Raw genomic sequence first — 19,576 nt, forward strand, 5'->3', positions numbered from 1 at the left:
CCAGCAAGAACTAAAAATCTCAGAATCCTAATGTAGAAAGACCTTGTATCACTGGTGGCTATTTTAGAAAATAAAATCCATGTGTTGCTGGTTTTGGATATCAGTGGTGAAAACGATTGTGCCTCAGCAAAGAACACTGTGCACAATGTCTCTCGGAACTCACAGGTACACAGGGGGCATCACGCCCACTGCTGCACTAATGCAAAAAGGGTGCAGTATAAGATGTATTCATAAAAGGTGCTGATAGCCGACCTCCTTCTACAGCAAGGGACAAGTCTTTGAAGTGAACAGCAATATAAACAGTAGTCCATAAATGTGGGATCAGAACTCATTATTCAAAATTCACCTTCCTCTCAAAGAAAATTTGAATTGGGAGCATCTTTTGCTCTTGAATTTGTTGGACATTTGAGCCTTTCCTGCTCTGGTGGTGCAATGGACTAGAAAGCCTGATTCAGCAGATATGCTGAATGTTCAGCATAACTGGGCACACACTTCATAGCTCTTTGTTTTTTCTTGTAGGAGAATTTAAAATAAAAAGGGAACATTTGTTGTTAAAATAGTTCAAAATTAGATGGTGAATTCTGACAGCAGAACTAATTCCTGCTGATGAATAAAAGCATTGAATCCTTAATCTTGAAAACTGTGTTTTGTTAAAATGTTATTTTTTGAAGGGAAGAAGGATGGTTATGATTCTGCTTCCAGATCAGGTGAGAAGGAGGTTCAGAAAGAATAAGTACCGTTTTCTTGGTTTCGACCCTAATCCAGCTTCCTCTAAAACCAGGTGAATTTTATATTGACATTAATGGGATTTGGATGAGGGCCCTTGGTTACTGGGGTTCAGGTAACTGGTAGCAGGGAAGATCCCTATATATTTTTAATTGTTTTATTATCATGAACAGTGCTCTCAGCACACAGACAGCTAGGAACTTCATCATCACAAAGAAAATAATTTGAGGTAGAATAATACGAGGAAGGAAGGGGAAGAATTGGATACACTCAGCAACCCCTCCCCATGGCGCATGTGCCAAACAAATCATTTACTAGCCTCTCTCCCCCTAGCAGAAGTTTGATCTGTTCCTTTTCAATCAATATGCAAATAGGGGGTGTGAGGATTGTTTGTACAGCCCCCACCTCGCCTGGATATTAACCGTGGCTGCTGAGGAGAGTCAGTTTCCCTCAGCTCATCACGAAACTTCAGCCAGCGGGGGAAGCGTGTTACCGTGTATTGCGCTAGCAGCCAGGCGCTGGCAGCCCGGCGCGCAGCTGGAGGCTGCGGGCTTTGGTCCCGTATGTGCGAGCAGCAGCCGAAGAACCAGCCCGCCCCCGCGCAGCCAGCGGCGCTGGAGAAGCAGCACCGGCCCCGCGGGCTGCGCTGTCGCTAGGGAGGCAGCTGGGCGAGGCGAGCGGAGCGGCTGCTCCGGTAACCAAGGAGCCGACCCAGACACACGCCGGCGCCGCTCCCTTCTCCTCGTGCCCGGCTCCGGTCAGTCCCCCGCCTCAGCCGCTGCCTGAGGGCAGCCGCGCTCCGGCACTCCCGGCGCGCCCCCATTGCCGGAGCTGGCTCCATCCCTGGGACTTGCGCTTTCGTCTCCCCCTGCGGGGTCCTTCCCGCTCCCGCCGCCTGAGAGCCCCGCGCCTGAGGGAGGGTGAGCCGGGCCCCCGCCTCGGCAGCTCGGCTCCTGATGGCGGCGCAGCAGCAAACTAGGATCCAAGCCTACCTGGAGAAGAACAGGATCGGGCCCCTGTTCGAGGTGAGGCGGCGCGAAGGCAGCCCGGCTACCTGGGCGGGGGGACGGGTTGGGCTGCCGGGGCACAGCAGGTGCGAGCGCGTGTGTGACCCACCCGTGAAACGTCACGAGATTCCACGGGCTGCAGGTGCGCGCCTTGCGCCCCCTCCCTGCACCTGCACCTGGTCCTGCTCTTCCAGACGCAGGGGACGCCGCCGCCTCACGCGCAGGGATTCCCCGCACGCAGAGCGCACGCCCCCAGCTTGGCCACAGCCGGGGGAAGCCCCGCGGGTTCCGCAGCCCTTGGGCGCGGGCAGCCGCCTGCTCTGGTTTGTGTGTGAACGGAGCGGGGAAGCGTCCTGTGCGTTGCTAGGGCGAGGGGAGAGTGAGTGACTTTGCCCCGCCCGGCTGAGAGGCGTCCCTGTCATTTCCATGGGAGCGCTGGGAAGGGTTCGCTGGGCAGCGGCCAGCGCGACCTGTGCTGACACACACACACACAGAGCCGCCACATGGGCACCCCTGTGCTCCAGAGTGAAAAATAGAGGCTATGGGAAGACCTTGGGGAGGCAGGAGAATGGAACAACTCCTTCTGATGGGTTAGAAAGAAATTCAACATAGCGAGAAATGAATGTGTATTTACAGGGAAATCACCGCACTGGGCTGGGAAAACAATGCTTACCAAATCTGCATACGCTTGTTGGAAGTCGTTAAGAAATAACATAGGTGCTGCCCCACCCCCTGGCTAGAAGTGGTTTCCATCATATACAGGATTTACAGTTTGGTTCAGTGGCTCTCAGCATCCTCCCTATACAAATTGTTCCAGCACCCTGAGAAATGATGTATTTTACGTCAGTATTTGCAATAAAACACTTGGCCACAGGCTAAATGCAGTATTTTGCTTTAATATGAACAAGATCTACAAAACCTAAGTGTGTATATGATCATATATAGTACTATTTTCATTGTTTTCCTTATCCTTTACCAATCTTATTGCATCTGTTTCACTTATTAGTGTTACCTGGAAAAATGTAGTTTGGTGAATTCTGTCTCTCCATGTTAGGAGGCATCTTCAAACCCTAATAAAAAACAGATGCAAATTTTGTTAGAAAACAAGTTGATATGGGTCAGTTGTTACATCTTACATGGACTAAAGCTGTTATGACAGAATACCTTGGTTCAAAGTCAAGAAGGTGGATATTTTCATTCTTCAAATCTGTAATAAAAACTCTATTTTGTTTTTAAATTCAAAGTAGATAATAAGGAATGGACCAATTTAGGTATTTATAGATATTTTTATCAAAACCAAACTTTCTCCTTTTTGATATTAATGAAATGTTAGATTTTTATAAACATGGTGGCTTAGCAACTATCATGAAAAAATGACTCATTTGTCTCCTCTTTCGACTTTTCACTAATAGACCTGCCTTTTGTATACTAAAATAAAAACAAAACAAAACACCCTACCTGATAGAAAACAAGTTGATAGTCCATAAAATAAGTGTGTGCCTTTTTACCCGAAGAGGCTCTTGGCACTTCAGCCAGATAAAGCCTGGCTGCCCCTGTTTTATGTGGGTGATGTGAATTTTATAGAATCATAGGACTTGAAGGGATCTTGAGAGGTCTAGTCCGGTCCCCTTCACTCAAGGCAGGACTAATTATTATCTTGACCACCCCGATAGGTGTTTGTTTAGCCTGCTTTTAAAAATCTCCAGTAACAGAGATTTGAAAACCTTCCTAGGCAATTTATTACAATTCTCCACCACCCTGACAGGAAGTTATTCCTCATATCCAATCTAAGCCATCCTTGCTGCAATTTAAGCCCATTCTTTTTGTTTTATCCTCAGAGGTTAACAAGAATCGTTTTTTCTTCCCCTTCCTTGTAACAACCTTTTATGTACTCAAAAACTGTTATTATATCCCCCCTCAGTCTTCTCTTCTCCATACTAAACAAACCTCATTTTTTTTTTCAGTCTTCTCTCATCGGTCATGTTTTCTAGCTATTTAATCATTTTTGTTACTCTTCACTGGACTTTACTCAGTAGAAATGTCCATTTTTCCTGGTTTGATCCTGACATCCTTAGTCAAGGAAAGCACCTTTGAAGTCAGTGGGAATTTGTCTTACTGAAAGACCACAGGATCAAGCTAATAATGTAACTACGCTTGTTGTTATATAGAAAGATATAGTATATTGGGAGCACAATGTACCCACAATCAGTTAAATTGAATAATATTTTATAGTTTGTTGTGTCTACAGGTTTTGTCATAGTATAAAATGAAACAGATACTTGGGTTTCAGTGAAAGATGGGTAAAATCCTCTTCATGTTCTTTTTAGGTTCTTTATCCCATTTCATAGAATCCTAGACTATCAGGGTTAGAAGGGACCTCAGGAGGTCATCTAGTACAACCCACTGCTCAAAGCAGGACAAATTCCTAAATAAATTATCCCAGCCAGGGCTTCATGAAGCATGACCTTAAAAAACCCCTATGGAAGGTGTCATAAACAGATAGTTGAGGATTAATGTCTCTTTTACCTGTAAAGGGTTAAGAAGCTCAGCAAACCTGGCTGACGCCTGACCAGAGGACCAATAGGGGGACAAGATACTTTCAAATCTTAGTGGAGGGAAGTCTTTGTTTGTGCTCTTTGTTTTGAGTGTTGTTCGCTCTTGGGACTAAGAGGGACCAGACGTTAATCCAGGCTCTCCAAATCTTTCTAAACCAGTCTCTCATGTTTCAAAATTGTAAGTAACAGCCAGGCAAGGCGGATTAGTTTTATTTTTGTTTTCTCAACTTGTAAATGTCCCTTTTTGCTGAGAGGATTTTACCTCTGTTTGCTGTAACTTTGAACCTAAGGCTAGAGGGAGTTCCTCTGGGCCATACGAATTTGATTACCCAGTAAAGTATTTTCCATCCTGATTTTACAGAGATGATTTTTACCTTTCTTCTTTAATTAAAAGCTTTCTTTTTAAGAACCTGATTGATTTTTCCTTGTTTTAAGATCCAAGGAGATTGGATCAGGACTCACCAGGGATTGGTGGGGGAAAAGAGGGGGGATGGTTAATTTCTCCTTGTTTTAAGATCCAAGGGGTTTGGATCTGTGTTCACCAGGGAATTGGTGAAGTCCCTCAAGGCCACCCAGGGAGGGGAGAGTTTTGGGGGGACAGAAAGTGCTCCAGACATTGACTTCTGGATGGTGGCAGTGTACCAGATCTAAGCTAGTAATTAAGCTTAGAAGTGTCCATGCAGGTCCCCACATTTGTACCGTAAAGTTCAGAGTGGGGAAGGAACCTTGACAGAAGGAGATTCCACCACCTCCCTAGATAACCCATTCCAGTGCTTTACCACCCTCCTAGTGAAGAGTTTGTTCCTAATATCCAACCTAAATCTCTCCCACTGCAACTTGAGACCATCACTCCTCAGTGGTAGCAGATGACAGAACAAGAACAGTCTAGATCCATCTCTTTGGATGGTAGTTGAAAGCAGCTATCAAATCCCCCCTCATTCTTCTCTTCTGCAGACTAAACAATCCCAGTTCCCTCAGCTTCTCCTCATAAGTCATGTGCTCCAGCCTCCTAATCATTTTTGTTACCCTCCACTGGACTCTTTCCAATTTGTCCACATCCTTCTTGTAGCGTGGGGCCAAAAACTGGACACAGTACTCCAGATGAGGCCTCACCAATGCCAAATAGAGGGGAATGATCATGTCCTTTGATCTGTTGACAGTGCCCCTACTTATATAGCCCAAAATGCCATTAGCCTTCTTGGCCACAAGAGCACACTGACTCATATCCAGCTTCTTGTCCACTGTAACCCCTAGGTCCTTTTCTGCAGAATTGCTGCCTAGCGATTCGGTCCCTAGTCTGTAGCAGTGCATGGGATTCTTCTGTCCTAAATGCAGGACTCTGCATTTGTCTTTGTTGAACCTAATCAGGTTTCTTTTGGCCCAATCCTCTAATTTGTCTAAGTCCCTCTGTATCCTATCCCTACCCTCCAGCGCATCTACCTCTCCTCCCAATTTACTGTCATCTGCAAACTTGCTGAGTGTGCAATGCATGCCATTCTCCAGATCATTAATGAAGATATTGAACAAAACTGGCCCCAGGACCGAGCCTTGGGGCACTCCGCTGCCAACTAGACATGGAGCCGTTTCTATTCCTGATGTTAATTAGTCACCAATTGGCATGGACAATTGTCCTTTGTAATGTGTACAAACTCCATGGTGCTCAGTCAGTACAGGGTGAAGTTAGATGGAGCTTAGTAAAGGTTAAATTTGGTCAGCAGGTCATAGCTGTTACTGTCAAACTACCACTATACATGGTTCAAGGCAGAAGCTTTAAGGAAGTGCTTAAGTATTGCTGATTAATAGTGTGTGAACGGAAGGGTGCCACAGGGAATGGGTAGAGAAACAGTGAATTGAAGTAAGGAGAGCCAGGGATGGAAGAGAATAAACAGAAACGTGTCCACCTATGTAGGTAAATGAGCAGTACTCTGTAGAAAACAGGATTTTGAACTCCAGATACAATCGTACTGGCATAACAAGCTGATGTCTGAAATGCCAAACCATAATTTTTTTTTAATGACCAGTAGTTCCCTTGTATGTTAGTCTGGGTGCTTGAAGCTGTTGATCAGTGTATGGTTTGTCCTGCCAAAGGTGCCAGTTACTGACGGTTTTGTGTATGACAGTGTAACTCTTCTCCTTTCTGTCCTGTATTATCCTGTACCTGTTTTCTCCATTTCTGCCCATTATTCTCCCTATTGTACTGTATTAGTAGTGACCAGATCTGAACACCAGCTCTTATGGTATTCAGCTTCAACAATAGCAACACATGGTATACATGAGGGTCAGTAAAGTTGCAGTTGTTTGGGAAATCTTAATATGGTAACAATCATATGTTGTCCCAATGTTTTCAGGGGGATGGAATATTTCACTTGAATGTCACAGGTTTAATAACTGAAGTGGAAAATTTTTGAGAGTGTTACCCTTTGCTAAAATTTCAATTTTAGATTCCTTTCCTCAGACGGCTACTCACACCTTCCTTATCTCCACAGTAGAGTTAATGAGCCATCTTTGCCACAGTGAGTCAGTGGGAATCAATTAGTCTCCTACAAGGGTTCCAACCCCTGTCAACAGGATGGTCAGTACAAAACCCCAGCCATCCTGCTACAATGGCTTGGGCAATGCACCCAATTTATAGTAGTGCCTGTTAAGGCACAGTTCAGCCTAGTATGTAGAGGAGAACAGATTGGAAAGAGATTGGGGAATAAGACACAGAATGTAAGCAAGAGGAAACTTACCAGTATGGAGGAAACAGAAGAGACGTAAAGAAAAGGAAACATAACAAATAAAGAAACAAAATTATCACTTAATTTTTTACACAGATTATTATTTTTTCTATGCTGTGAAGTAAAAATACTAAAAGAAAAGGGAAAACAAATAGAGGAAGAGAACCAGAAACAAATAAACTCGAGAACATTTTTCTTCTGATTCCCAATAACAGGAAAAAGATTAGAAGGAAGGAGTTAGCTGAAATAAGGAGGAACTCAAAATTAGTTTGGAGGAATACTGAAGAAAAGTATAGGGAATTAAAAAGGATACCAAGGGGGTGGAGGGGAGGGAGGAGCAAATGGAGTCTACTGGATAGAGCACTGGATTGAGAAACAGGAGACCTGACTTCTGTTCCTGGCTCTGCCACTGATGTCCTGCTGTGTGGTTTGAGCATGCCGCTCTACTTCTCTGTGCTTCTATTTCCTTTCCAAACCACTTGTCTGTCTTGTCTACTTAGACTGCATGCTTTTCTGTCCCTCACTGTGTTTGTACAGTTCCTACCACAGTGGATTCTGATTTTAGTTGGGCCTTTAGGCACTGTTGCAAGGTGATTTGGTTTAAATCAAAGGAATTTAAATCACTGATTTTAATCATGATTTCAATCGGCAAGCAGCAAACCTTGATTTAAATAATGGATTTAAATCATATTTTCAATTTTACTTTTTTACTTGTTTTCCTAAATAAAAGGTGATTCTCATTGGTTGCTAACCATTAAAATGTGTTCATTTGCAACTAAATATAGCCTTTACACTAATTTTGGTGTTTCTTTTTGCCAGTGAAGAGGATACACTATACTTACTTACATTTATTTAAGTAATTATATAGCTTAATTTACATTTATTCAGATCCTTAATATTTACACTTTTTGGTTATGTTAGAAAATGGTGAATGATGCAGTTCTTACTTACTAGATTAATTTTTTACTTGTGGTTTTTGGCAAGCTATATTTGGATGAAAATTCAAATTCAATGTAAATGAACAAAAACAGCCTTTTATTTTATTAAATGTCCTTAGATATGCTAGATACATATGAAAAGATTTCTCAAAATTAGTTTTAAATGTAAAACACACCAATTTATTAAACAAAGGAAGATGTTATCTATAGTTAGTGAATTGAGATGATTTGTTCTGATCATCATGTCCTTTAATACTTTAGAACTAGTAGCTCTCATCTTCTCAGACTTAGTTTTTATTCATAGATTGGAAGAGGCAAAACAAACTTTTCTGATTTTTTTAAAACTTTTTAACTCCCAATTGGTTTCTTAACATTAAATGAATTAGTTATTGAACTGAACTTGTTGAATAAACTAAAACTAAGAAAATATTCTGTCTGAACCTGCAGAATAGGCTACTGCTGTCAAAAATTGGTTTAATACTTCAGGCTCTCGATCCAAGTGCTTAGCCAGTGACTTCCAGCAGTTCAGTGGTTTGACTTTCTTTAAAATTTGGCAGCAAATATGTTCTTAATTTTTTTAAATTTAATTTAAGCAATTTGAATTGATTATAATTAGTTTAGACCTTAACATACGTTGTCATAATTCCAAATGTAATTTTAAATAGGTTTATTTTTAGAAAATAAACCTATATTTAATTTAAATTTTAAAAAATCCAATTTAAGTTAAAAAATGTTTTTGAAGCATTAATTTTATCCACCATGAACTATAGTAATACAAGCAAAGAACAGGAGGCATATCAAGTTTTGAAAATACTGTAATTGATCCAGTCTAAGTGGTATCAAACATTTGCAATATTTTTTTTTCCACTTTGTCTGCCACAGTGGCTGGTTAGGATGTGGAGAGGCCTGGAGGCTGCAATTTGATCCACGTGAGCTAGGGCTGCCAGGATTCAGTTTTCGACCGGAACACGTGGTTGAAAAGGGACCCTGGTGGCTCCAGTCAGCACTGCTGACTGGGCCATTAAAAGTCCTGTTGGTGGTGCAGTGGGGCTAATGCAGGCTCCTTGCCTGTCCAGGCTCAGTGCAGCTCCTTGAAGCAGCCAGAATGTCCCTGCGGCTCCTAGATGGAGGGGCAATCAGGGAAGCTCTGCATGCTGCCCCTGCTCCCCAGTGCTGGCTCCACAGCTCCTGTTGGCCAGGAACTGAGGCCAATGGGAGATGCAGGGGTTGTGCCTGTGCGCGCAGGCAGCACGCAGAGCTATCTGGCCCCTCTACCTAGGGGCCAGACATGGCAGCCACTTCTGGGAGTTGCGTGGAGCTAGGGCAGGCAGGGAGCCTGCCTTAGCCTCATTGTGCCACTGACTGGGAGCTGCCTAAGGTAAGCGCTGCCAGGCCAGAGCCTGCACCCCTACCCAGTTCGGAACCCCCTCCTTCACCCTAACCCCCTACCAGAGTTTGCACCCCAAACCCCTTCCCTAGTCCTGAGCCTGCACCCTCTCCTGCACCCCAACCCCTTGCCTCAGCCCTGAGCCACCTCCTGAACCACAACCCCGTCATCCCTGGCCTCATCCCAGAGCCCACACCCCCAGCTGGAGCCCTCACCCCCTCCCATACCCCAGCCCTGAGCACCCTCCTGGACCCAAACTCCCTCCTGGAGCCTGCACCTGGCACCTCCTCCTGCTCCTCAACCCCCTGCCCCAGCCCTGAGCCCCCTCCTGCACTCCAAACCACTCTTCCCTGGTCCCACCACAGAGCTCGCACCCCAACCGCCTGTCCCAGCCCTGAGCTCTGTCGTGCACTCCGAATCCCTTGGCCCCAGTCTGGAGCTCCCTCCCACACACCAAGCCCCTTCCCCACCTCAGTGAAAGTGAGTGAGCGTGGAGGAAAACGAGCAGTGGTGGGAGAGGGGATGGAGTGAGTGCGGACAGGGCCTTGGGGAAGAGGCAGGGCTGTGAGAAGAGGTGGGACAGGAGCGGAGCCTTGGGAAAAGGCAGGGCAGGGATGTTCGGTTTTGTGCAATTAGAAAGTTGGCAACCCTAATACAAGTGGATCTGCACCCACAAAGAGCTCCACTGAAGTCAGTAGGGCTCTGCATACGTTCAGGTTCTGCTCATGTAGATCCAGTTGTAGGATTAGGGCCTTAACTTGTAACTAGGTGGACTTGTCCTTCCTTTAAATACTAATCAAGTCATCAGAAAACTGTAAAGTATCATTGTCAGGGTTGGCAAGGTCAAAATATGAGCATTTTTTTCCTTATTTTCTGTGTAAAAAAGCAATACAGTATTTTGCATGTTTTTTCTTAAAAAAAGAAGAGAAAACAGAAAAAAAATAGGAAAAAGTACCAGCAGCATCTGGGCTATTATTAAAAAAACTTTCCCAAAGTTTAATTCTTGGCAATGGAGAACTGACCTGTCCTGATCCTGAAAGGATTAAGTGTCTCAGTAACTACTGTTCCTAACTACAGCCCTATGGGACTATTTGCATGCAGAGTTTCTCACATGCTTACGTTTTTGTGAATCCGCTCCTAAAACAGTCAGTATAAGTGATTTTAAAAGCTCTGCATAATATTATGCCCATATCATTTTAAGCATAGGACAATGCTGTATGTTCCAGGGTGTAGTTTTCTAAAGGACTTGTTCTTTTTATCTTTTTAACACATAGCTTGTCCCTGGACCAGTTAGTCTCCCATGTTGCTTAGTGAGGGCATATTGACTAAATAATCCATGACATTTACATTGGGGGAGATTTTCAAAGCACAAAGGGCAATTGCGACTTTGAAAAGCTACCCTGTTGTGTTTAAATGCTGAAGTTGTTTTGTTTGGACTTGGAAGCGATTAAAAAAAATTCCTTGTGAGATGAACATTAGAGGGATTTATGATGTCCCCTTTTATAATTATCTTGATTGTTTTTAATTTTTTTTCCTCCTCCCAGGAAAATACACAGTTCTTAGTTTACATATTAATTACAAAGAGCCCTGCTTTCACAAGTTTTTTCATCTTCATTGTTGCATATCTGTTATATTTGAGTCATAAAATATTAATAGTAGTAATATTATAGTCCTATGTAACCTAGTTAACCTATAACTTATAAAGTAGAAAGTACTTCCAGTTTATGTAAGCTGATATTTATTTAGCTCTCCCCATTATCTCAGACCTGCTTTACAGGGTGGCCCTGATATGATAAAAGTGTCAGTGTTAAGCCTGTTCAACCTCTGCAGTTAGCTTTTTAAAGGGCTCACAAAACTGTCATACAACATCCCCTCATTCAAGCTGCATTTATGCAACTCAGTTGCTGGCATATAAATATTTCCCAGTGAAGTTTGCAACCATGCCTTTAGTATAAATTGCAGATGTGTTTTTTCAGATTGTCTGCTTAGGGCTTGTCTATACGAACAGTTAGTGGGTGGCAAGCTGGGCATCCTACTGCCATGCACTAAAAGTCCCCTGTTGTGCTTTGATCTCCGCTTTGAAACATGCAATAAAGAATTTTTAGTGTGCAGCAGCAGGATACACATAGACAGTGCCTGTCGGGATAGTGCAAGGTTGCACTGCAGCTTGCTGTGCACTAATTGTTTATATAGACAAGCCTCTAGGAGTTGATCTTGCAAAGATTTAAGCATATGAGTAACTTTCCTTATGTGACTTGTACCACTGGGACTTTCTTCATGTTAGTTGTCCCAGGATAATAAATTCCACACATGTTGAAAACTTTTGAGAATCACTAAGTTTGAGTGTAAAGACTTTGGGTGAAATCCAAGATTTCATCTTTTGAGTCTAAAGAAGCAAGAAGAGGAGTCTAAAGGAGCAAGGAGAGAGGATTTTAGTAAGGAAAAGCAACTATTAGCAGGCATAAGATGGTAGAAGTTAAAGTAGGTCAACTCCTACTTTAACTTGCACCTTGTGTCTTTTTCTGGTTCCTTGGAATGCAAGGTACAACATCTTAGATTCCCTTTACATTTACACACTGGTGAGTGAAGGGAGTGAAACTGATACTACCTCACATCTATGGCCTGATCTACACTACACGTTTAAACCAATTTTAGCAGTGTTAAACCGATTTAACGCTACACCTGTCCACGCAACGGCTCTTTAAATCGGTTTCTGTACTCTTCCCCGACGAGAGGAGTCGCGCTGAAATCGGTATTACCATATCGGATTAGGGTTAGTGTGGCCGCAAATCGACGGTATTGGCCTCTGGGCGGTATCCCACAGTGCACCATTGTGACTGCTCTGGACAGCAATCCGAACTCGGATGCACTGGCCAGGTAAACAGGAAAAGCCCCGCGAACTTTTGAATTTCATTTCCTGTTTGCCCAGTGTGGAGCTCTGATCTGCACGGGTGGCGATGCAGTCCCAAATCCAGAAAGAGCTCCAGCATGGGCCATACGGGAGATACTGGATCTGATCGCTGTATGGGGAGACAAATCTGTTCTATCATAGCTCCATTACAGAAGATGAAATGAGAAAGCTTTTGAAAAAATCTCCAGGCTATGATAGACAGAGGCCACAGCACAGTGCTGTTGGATAGGCGTAACGGAAAGCTAAAGAATCAAATGGATGCTCATGGAGGGAGAGAGAGGGTACTGAGGACTCCAGCTATCCCACAGTCCCCGCAGTCTCCGAAAAGCATTTGCATTCCTGGCTGAGCTCCCAATACCTGTAGGGTCAAACACATTGTCCGGGGTGTTTCAAGGTATATGTCATCAATTTACCGCCCCCCCTGTGAAGGAAAAGGGGAAAAAATCATTTCTTGACTTTTTTATATGTCACCCTATGTCTACTGCATGCTCCCCGGTGGCAGACGGTACAATATGACTGCTATCTATCGTCATCATCAGCCCGTGAGTGCTCCTGGCTGGCCTCTGCTGAGGTCGGCCGGGGGCGCCTGGGTAAAAATAGGAATGACTCCCGGTCATTCCCGGTGGATAGTACAGAACGGTGGTAACCATCCTCATCATAGCAACTGGGGGCTGAGTTCATCAGCCCTCCACTCCTTTTCATGTCTAAAGAAAAGATTCTGTACTGCCTGGACTATCATAGCAGTGGGATGCTGGGCTCCTCTCCCCCCTACCGTTTAATGGCCTGCCTGGACTATCATAGCAGCTGGAGGCTGCCTCCCCCTCATTTTATCTCACTAAAAAGTCAGTGTTTCTTATTCCTTCATTCTTTATTACTTCATCACACAAATGGGGGGGACCCTGCAACGGTAGCCCAGAAAGGTTGGGGGAGAAGGGAATCAACAGGTGGGGTTGTTGCAGGAGCACCTCCTGTGAATGGCATGCAGCTCATCATTTCTGCGGGATCTGACACGGAATGGCTGTGCTCTCTTGTTCTCTGATACACGGGTTCTCTAGTACACTTGCCCCATACTCTAGGCAGGACTGACTCTATTTTTAGGTAAACCATAAAGGAGGGATTGACTCGGGGAGTCATTCCATTTTTGTCTTTGCGCCCCCGGCCGACCTCAGCTAAGGCCAGCCAGGAGCACCAATGACAGCAGCAGATGGTACAGAACGACTGATAACCGTCATCTCATCGCCAATTTACAATGGCACAGCAGACGGTACAGAACGAGTGGTAACCATCTCTGCTACCTTGCAATGGCAAATGAATGCTGCTGTGTAGTACTGCGTCTGTCAGCAGCATCCAGTACACATACAGTGACAAAAGACAAAATGGCTCCATGGTTGCCATGCTATGGTGTCTGCCAGGGCAATCCAGGGAAAAAGGGCGCGAAAAGATTGCCGTTGCTTTCACGGAGGAAGGAATGAGTGACGACATTTACACAGAATCATCCGCAACGCTATTTTTGCACCATCATGCATTGGGATATCAACCCAGAATTTCAGTGGGCGGGGGAGACTGCGGGAACTATGGGATAGCTACGGGATAGCTACCCACAGTGCAACGCTCCAGAAATCGATGCTAGCCTCGGTACATGGACGCACACCGCCGAATTAATGTGCTTAGTGTGGTCGCGTGCACTCGACTTTATACAATCTGTTTTATAAAACCAGTTTATGTAAAATCGGAATAATCCCATAGTGTAGATGTACCCTATGAGTTTAGTTATCTGTTTCTGTCTTCTGAAACTGGTAGCGTGAAAATCAGTGCACTTCTGGTGTGTGTTTTACTGTTAGCTGGCAGGCCTATTGCATGAAAGTTAAATGATCTTAAATGGTTTCCTTTTATTCCAAAAGTCTTTCCATCAATGTGAAACTGGTGATATTTTGGGGTTTTGGAGATATTGAAAGTTATACCTTCTGGGTTTCATTTCAGCTATATCAACTACAGATTCTGATGAAGTTTCCAGCTACCCTATTATAAAATGTAGGCAAACATCTTGCAATTTATGCCCTAGTTGGCCTCCACTACTAATATAGAGGACTACAGATCATCTTTTCCCTTTTAAATTCCACTGATTCTATAAGTGTTAAAATAGTCGAAGAACATTACAAGTTTGCATCTGGCTTAAAACTCTACTGATTTGGTGGGTTGTGACTGCTGTAGGATTCTCACTACTCAACCTAAGTAGTAGGTACAAAATAGAGCAGGTTGGATATTTTATGTTGAAAATGACTTGTCAATACAAAATGCTGTTTCTGCAAAATTGAAACTTTCTAATTTTTCCATTGGTTTAACCCATTTGATCAGTTTAACCCAAATTAAAATATTTTGAACTGATCCAACACTTCTTGTTTCAAATCGGTTCATTATGAAACCTCATTTCCCTAAGATGATTTATTGCTTTGTTGTAGTTATAGTCCAAGTATCTCATGCCGTCTGGCTGAGCTCCTTGGCTGCATTACAGCTCCCATGATGCAACTTGGCTTTCCCCCCATGTCCAAGCCATGTGGTGCAGCATGGGAGTCACACGTCTAAGGGTGCATCAGGAAGATGTAGTCTGCCCATGGAGCCAGGTCCATTCGAGGGAATGGGAGATCAGGCATCTGAACTACAACTCCAATGAGGCACTATAAGGAGATGCAGTTTAATGTTGAACTGACTCAGAATTAAATGTCAAGTCAGTCCACTAAGCCAAAATGAAATATTTTGATTTGGGAATATCAAAATGTGTTCGTTTAAAAAATGCTGAAAGGAAATGTTTCTGAACAGAAATTTTTTGGAACTTGTTCCGCAAAAAAATTCAATATTTAACTTTTTGTCCCACTTTGGAACAAAAAACAGTTGACCTATTTGGCTTTCCTGTGGGATGGAAATTCCCATTTTTGCTCATCTCTAGTGTAAAGTGTAATCTCCTAAAACTTTTTTTGTGTTCCATGGGTATCTTGTAGTTATTTTTCTTATTCCTAGTCATTCAGCTAGACTTAAGTAAGCACTTTCAATTGTTCATAAATTCAACCAAGTAAAACAACTAGTGGGAGTTCCAGTGTCTGGAACACAGTGGAAAAATAATTGCTCTCTTTCTTGGCTGGTTCCTTGTCCTCTCTTCTCTGATTTCTCTGTCCTCTCTATCTGTTTCCTACCTCTTTCTCCTTTCCCACATGTTTTTCTCTTTCACTGTTATTCTCTCTTTTTCTCATTTCTTCTGTTTGCTTTTTACTGGTCTTTTTTCTATTCCTCTCCCCCCTCTTTGTTTTCTTGCTTTTCATGTTCTTTATCGTTCATTTCCAATTTATCTGTATTTTTTTCATGAAATTCTCTTCTGTCCTGCTGCTGTATCTAAACTGTCTGTTTTTCCTACCTTTTTATCTTTTTCCATTCCTTTTGTCCACTGCCAGGGATTGCCACACCAATCATCTTGGTTCAGACCTCATTCTAATTGGGAAAACCTTACAAAATGAATTTGAATTTGAAACTCTGATGGTTTTCATCATGGAGTTTCCATCAAATATGAGGCACTAGTGGGTGGCAGATGTCCCCTGCAGAAAAATCAGGCTGTTCAACTCCATGACCAGGCTTGAAGATTTTCCAAACTCTGCATGGATTTCAAGGGAGTGGTTATCAGCTAGTCTGTCAAAGGTCAAACACAGACAGGGCTGCCCAGAGGATTCCAGGGGCCTGGGGTCTTCGGCGGCAGGGGGCCCCCGCTTCGGCAGTAATTCGGCGGTGGGGAGTCCTTCTGCTCTGGGACCCACCGCTGAAGTGCCCCGAAGACCCACGGTGGGGGCTCCTCGCCACCGAATTACCATCGAAGCGGGACCCACCTCCGAAGTGCAGCCCGGTCTTTGGTGGTAATTCAGCGACGGGGGGTCCCCGCCGCGAGTCTTTGGGGCCCTTCGGCGCCAGGTCCCGGAACGGAAGGACCCCCTGCTGCCAAATTGCCGCCGAAGACCGAGCTGCACTTCGGCAGCAGGTCCCGCTTCAGCAGTAATTCAGCAGTGGGGAGTCCTTCCGCCCCGGAGCAGAAGGACCTCCCGCTGCCGAAGACCCAGAGCGGAAGAAGTTCCGGGGACCCAGGCCCTGTGAGTTTTTTCTGGGGCCTCTGGAGCAAGTGAAGGACCCCGCTCCAGGGGCCCTAAAGAACTCTCCTGGGGGCCCCTGCGGGGCCTGGGGCAAATTGCCCCACTTGCCCCCCCCGGGCAGCTGTCAAAGTTCCTTCCTCACTCTGAACTTTAGGGTACAAATGTGGGGACCTGCATGGACACTTCTAAGCTTAATTACCAGCTTAGATCTAGTATCTCTGCCATCATCCAGATTCCTCCATCTGGAACACCCCCTTTTCTCCCAAAACCTTCCCCTCCCTGGGTAGCCTTGAGAGACTTTTTCACCAAGTTCCTGGGGAAAATTGATCCAATTCCTTGAATCTTAACACAAGGAGAATTTAAACATCCCCCCTCCTTTCCCCCACCAATTCCTGGTGAGTCCCAGATCCAATCCCCTTGGATCTAAAAACAAGGAAAAATCAATCAGGTATAAAGAAAAAGGATTTTAATTAAAGAAAAGAAAGGTAAAAGAAAACCCTCTGAGAGAGATTAGCGTACCAGCTACTCTCACAGACAACAGATTCAAAACACAGAGGATGTTCCCTTAGGCACAAATTTAGTTACACAAAAAAATACACAAATACCCAATTTTGATAATTCCCTTAATGATACCAAGACAAGTTACAAAGAAAATAAACATAAATCTATTTATCCCTTTCTAAAACTTACTACTCTGATAAGAGGCTGGTTCCTTGATCTTTTTCACTCCGACTGAAACTAAAACTCTAAACAAAGGAAAACGTCCCTCCTTCCTTTTGAAACATCTTGTTTCCCCATTGGTTCCTCTGGTCAGGTGTCAGCTAGGCTAGGTGAACTTCTTAACCCTTTCCAGGTAAAAGAGGCATTAACCCTTAACTATCTGTTTGACAGTGGCCCTGAACACAGAGAGGTTTAGTGTGATATGTTCTTCAGAAAGAAAGGCAGACACAGTCAGTGTCTATCTCATGGCAATCACAAAGGAACTGCCTGTACACTCAGAGCTTGAGAGAGATTCCAAATAATATAAACAAATAAATTTCTACTAACCCAACCTGTTCACTTGGATACCTTTAAAGAGTTTTACAGTCTCAGCTCAGTACCAGGTTTACCCTTGCGACAGGCCCAGGCTCCAAAGGGGCCTCTGCCCAGCCTGCTCTTTTCTGCCCCCCGCTCTCTCCTCTGGATACCAGCACAGACTGGCAGGGGCCCTTTGGGGGCAGGAGCCATCAGTATTAATGTGCAGCTGATTTTACATCCATTGGACTCACAGAAATCCCTCTGTGGTATGCCTCTGCACCACTGTGATCACCCCTTTGCTAGAGGTGTGAAACTGGATTGACATATGTGATCACTGTGATCAGCAGCTGTAGGTGGAGAGGCTGGGGTTCTCCCCCGGCTTTGTGTTGAAACTTGAACTGGAGCTCAGTGCTTGTTGCATTCCACAGGTGTTGGGGAAGGCAGAGCAAGCTGCAATGTGAATCCATGTGATCGCTTTTAGTCCACAGCCCCAGCTCTGTCTGCATGCTGGGCAGGAAGCTGGAGCTTGCTTTCCCCCAGGAAGATCAGACCCACTCCATGTGTCCGACCCCCCCACCCCACCCCGGAAGTGGCGAAATCAGAATAATGTGGATTCCAAGGCCAGAAGGGATCATAGAAATATAATCTCATCTGCCCTCCTCTAGACCAGCCTAGAGACCTCCCCCCAGATCATTCCTACCGCAGGGCTTTTAGAAAAACATCCCATCTTGATTTAACAATGGGCAGCGAGGGAGAACCCTGGGTACATTGCTTCAGTGGCTAACTACTTTAAAATATAAAGGCGCGTGAGTTTGTTTTCTTTGTAACAATGTTTCTGTCACTGTATCCAGGCAGGCAACTAGTGGAGTGAGACTGGAATACATGGGAAGAGGCATATGAGCCAAAGCAGCCAATGGCTTATACTAGCATTAGTATCACGATTTGGGTTGCACTAGTTGCTGGGCAGCAGCTGTTTTAACAAGAATTTCAGCCAGGAGCATTTCTAGTTTGTGCATTTCAAAGTCTGCCTTTGCTGCAGAAGAAACCCTAAGTTGAACCAGGGCTCAATCTCTGGTCTTTATTTTGAACACAGTTTGGGGATTCAGAGGGGAGAGCCAGAAGGAGCTTTAGTCTTTCAAGGAGGCTCTGCTGCTATTTTAGGCTGAAAGGGTGTAGCACTAATTAGTGATAGCACAAGCTAATCAGCCTATTAAAGAGCCAGAATCAGTCTGAGAATGGCTGGGCTTGGACTTTGAAAAGTGCATCTGCAAATGATCTCAAAGTGGGGAGTGAGACCAGTGCCCGCAAATCAGCCAGACACCGGGTGAGGATTTCTCTCGTGTGTTTGGAATTATGTTGACAAGATCCCTACTTCGGACACAGAAACCACCCTCCTGGCTGGGTCCAGGAGAGGCAGTGCCTGTGCTTCTGAAAGGGTCTCTGCAGGAGATAGAGATTTAAGGTGCAGGACTGAATAGGAAGGGTGGGCTTGTGGGTAAAGCACTTGACCAGGGGTACGTCTACAGTAAGATATTAATTCGAAGTTATTTTATTCAAATTTCCTGAATAAAGTTCATACCTTCGATATTATGTGTCCCCACTAAAGTGAGTGAATTCAGGGGAGTGTGTCCACAGTACCGAGGCAAGCATCGAATGGCGGAGCGTTGCACTGTGGTAGCTATCCTACGGTTCTCAGTCTCTGCCACCCATTGGAATTGTGGGTAAAGCTCCTAGTGCATGATGGGGCTGTCATAAACAGATAGCTAAGGGTTAATGTCTCTTACACCTGGAAAGAAGTAACCTGAAACACCTGACCAGAGGACCAATCAGGAAACAAGACTTTTTCAAATCTGGGTGGAGGGAAGTTTGTGTGTGAGTCCTTTGTTCTTTGTCTTCTGCCTGTCTCTCTCTCGGCTATGAGAGGATTTCTGTTTCCTGCTTTCTAATCTTCTGTTTCCAAATTGTGAGTACAGAGATCATAAAACAATAGGGGTTATTGTTTTTTTCTTTTGTATTTACATGGGGTAGTTGCTGGAGTGTTTTGAATTGTATTCTTTTTGAATAAGGGTGGTGGCAGCTTTACCAGGTCCAAGCTGGTAACTAAGCTTGGAGGTTCTCATGCTAACACCCATATTTTGGACGCTAAGGTCCAAATCTGGGAATAGGTTATGACAGGGGCAAAAACATT

At 44.4% G+C, this 19,576-nt stretch overlaps 1 protein-coding gene across 1 annotated transcript in view; it reads left to right on the plus strand.

The window, feature by feature from the left end:
• Positions 1-1,449: 1,449 nt before the first annotated feature.
• C2H8orf34 (chromosome 2 C8orf34 homolog) overlaps positions 1,450-19,576 on the plus strand; it is a 285,462-nt gene continuing 267,335 nt past the window's right edge. Inside the window, exon 1 of the mRNA XM_050940939.1 lies at positions 1,450-1,751. Within this exon, the coding sequence (XP_050796896.1) occupies positions 1,683-1,751 (69 nt within the window). The 5' untranslated portion in view covers positions 1,450-1,682. The remainder of the gene's footprint in view (positions 1,752-19,576) is intronic.

The sequence above is a fragment of the Gopherus flavomarginatus genome, chromosome 2, assembly GCF_025201925.1.
Source record: "Gopherus flavomarginatus isolate rGopFla2 chromosome 2, rGopFla2.mat.asm, whole genome shotgun sequence".
NCBI classification, from domain to species: domain Eukaryota; kingdom Metazoa; phylum Chordata; order Testudines; family Testudinidae; genus Gopherus; species Gopherus flavomarginatus.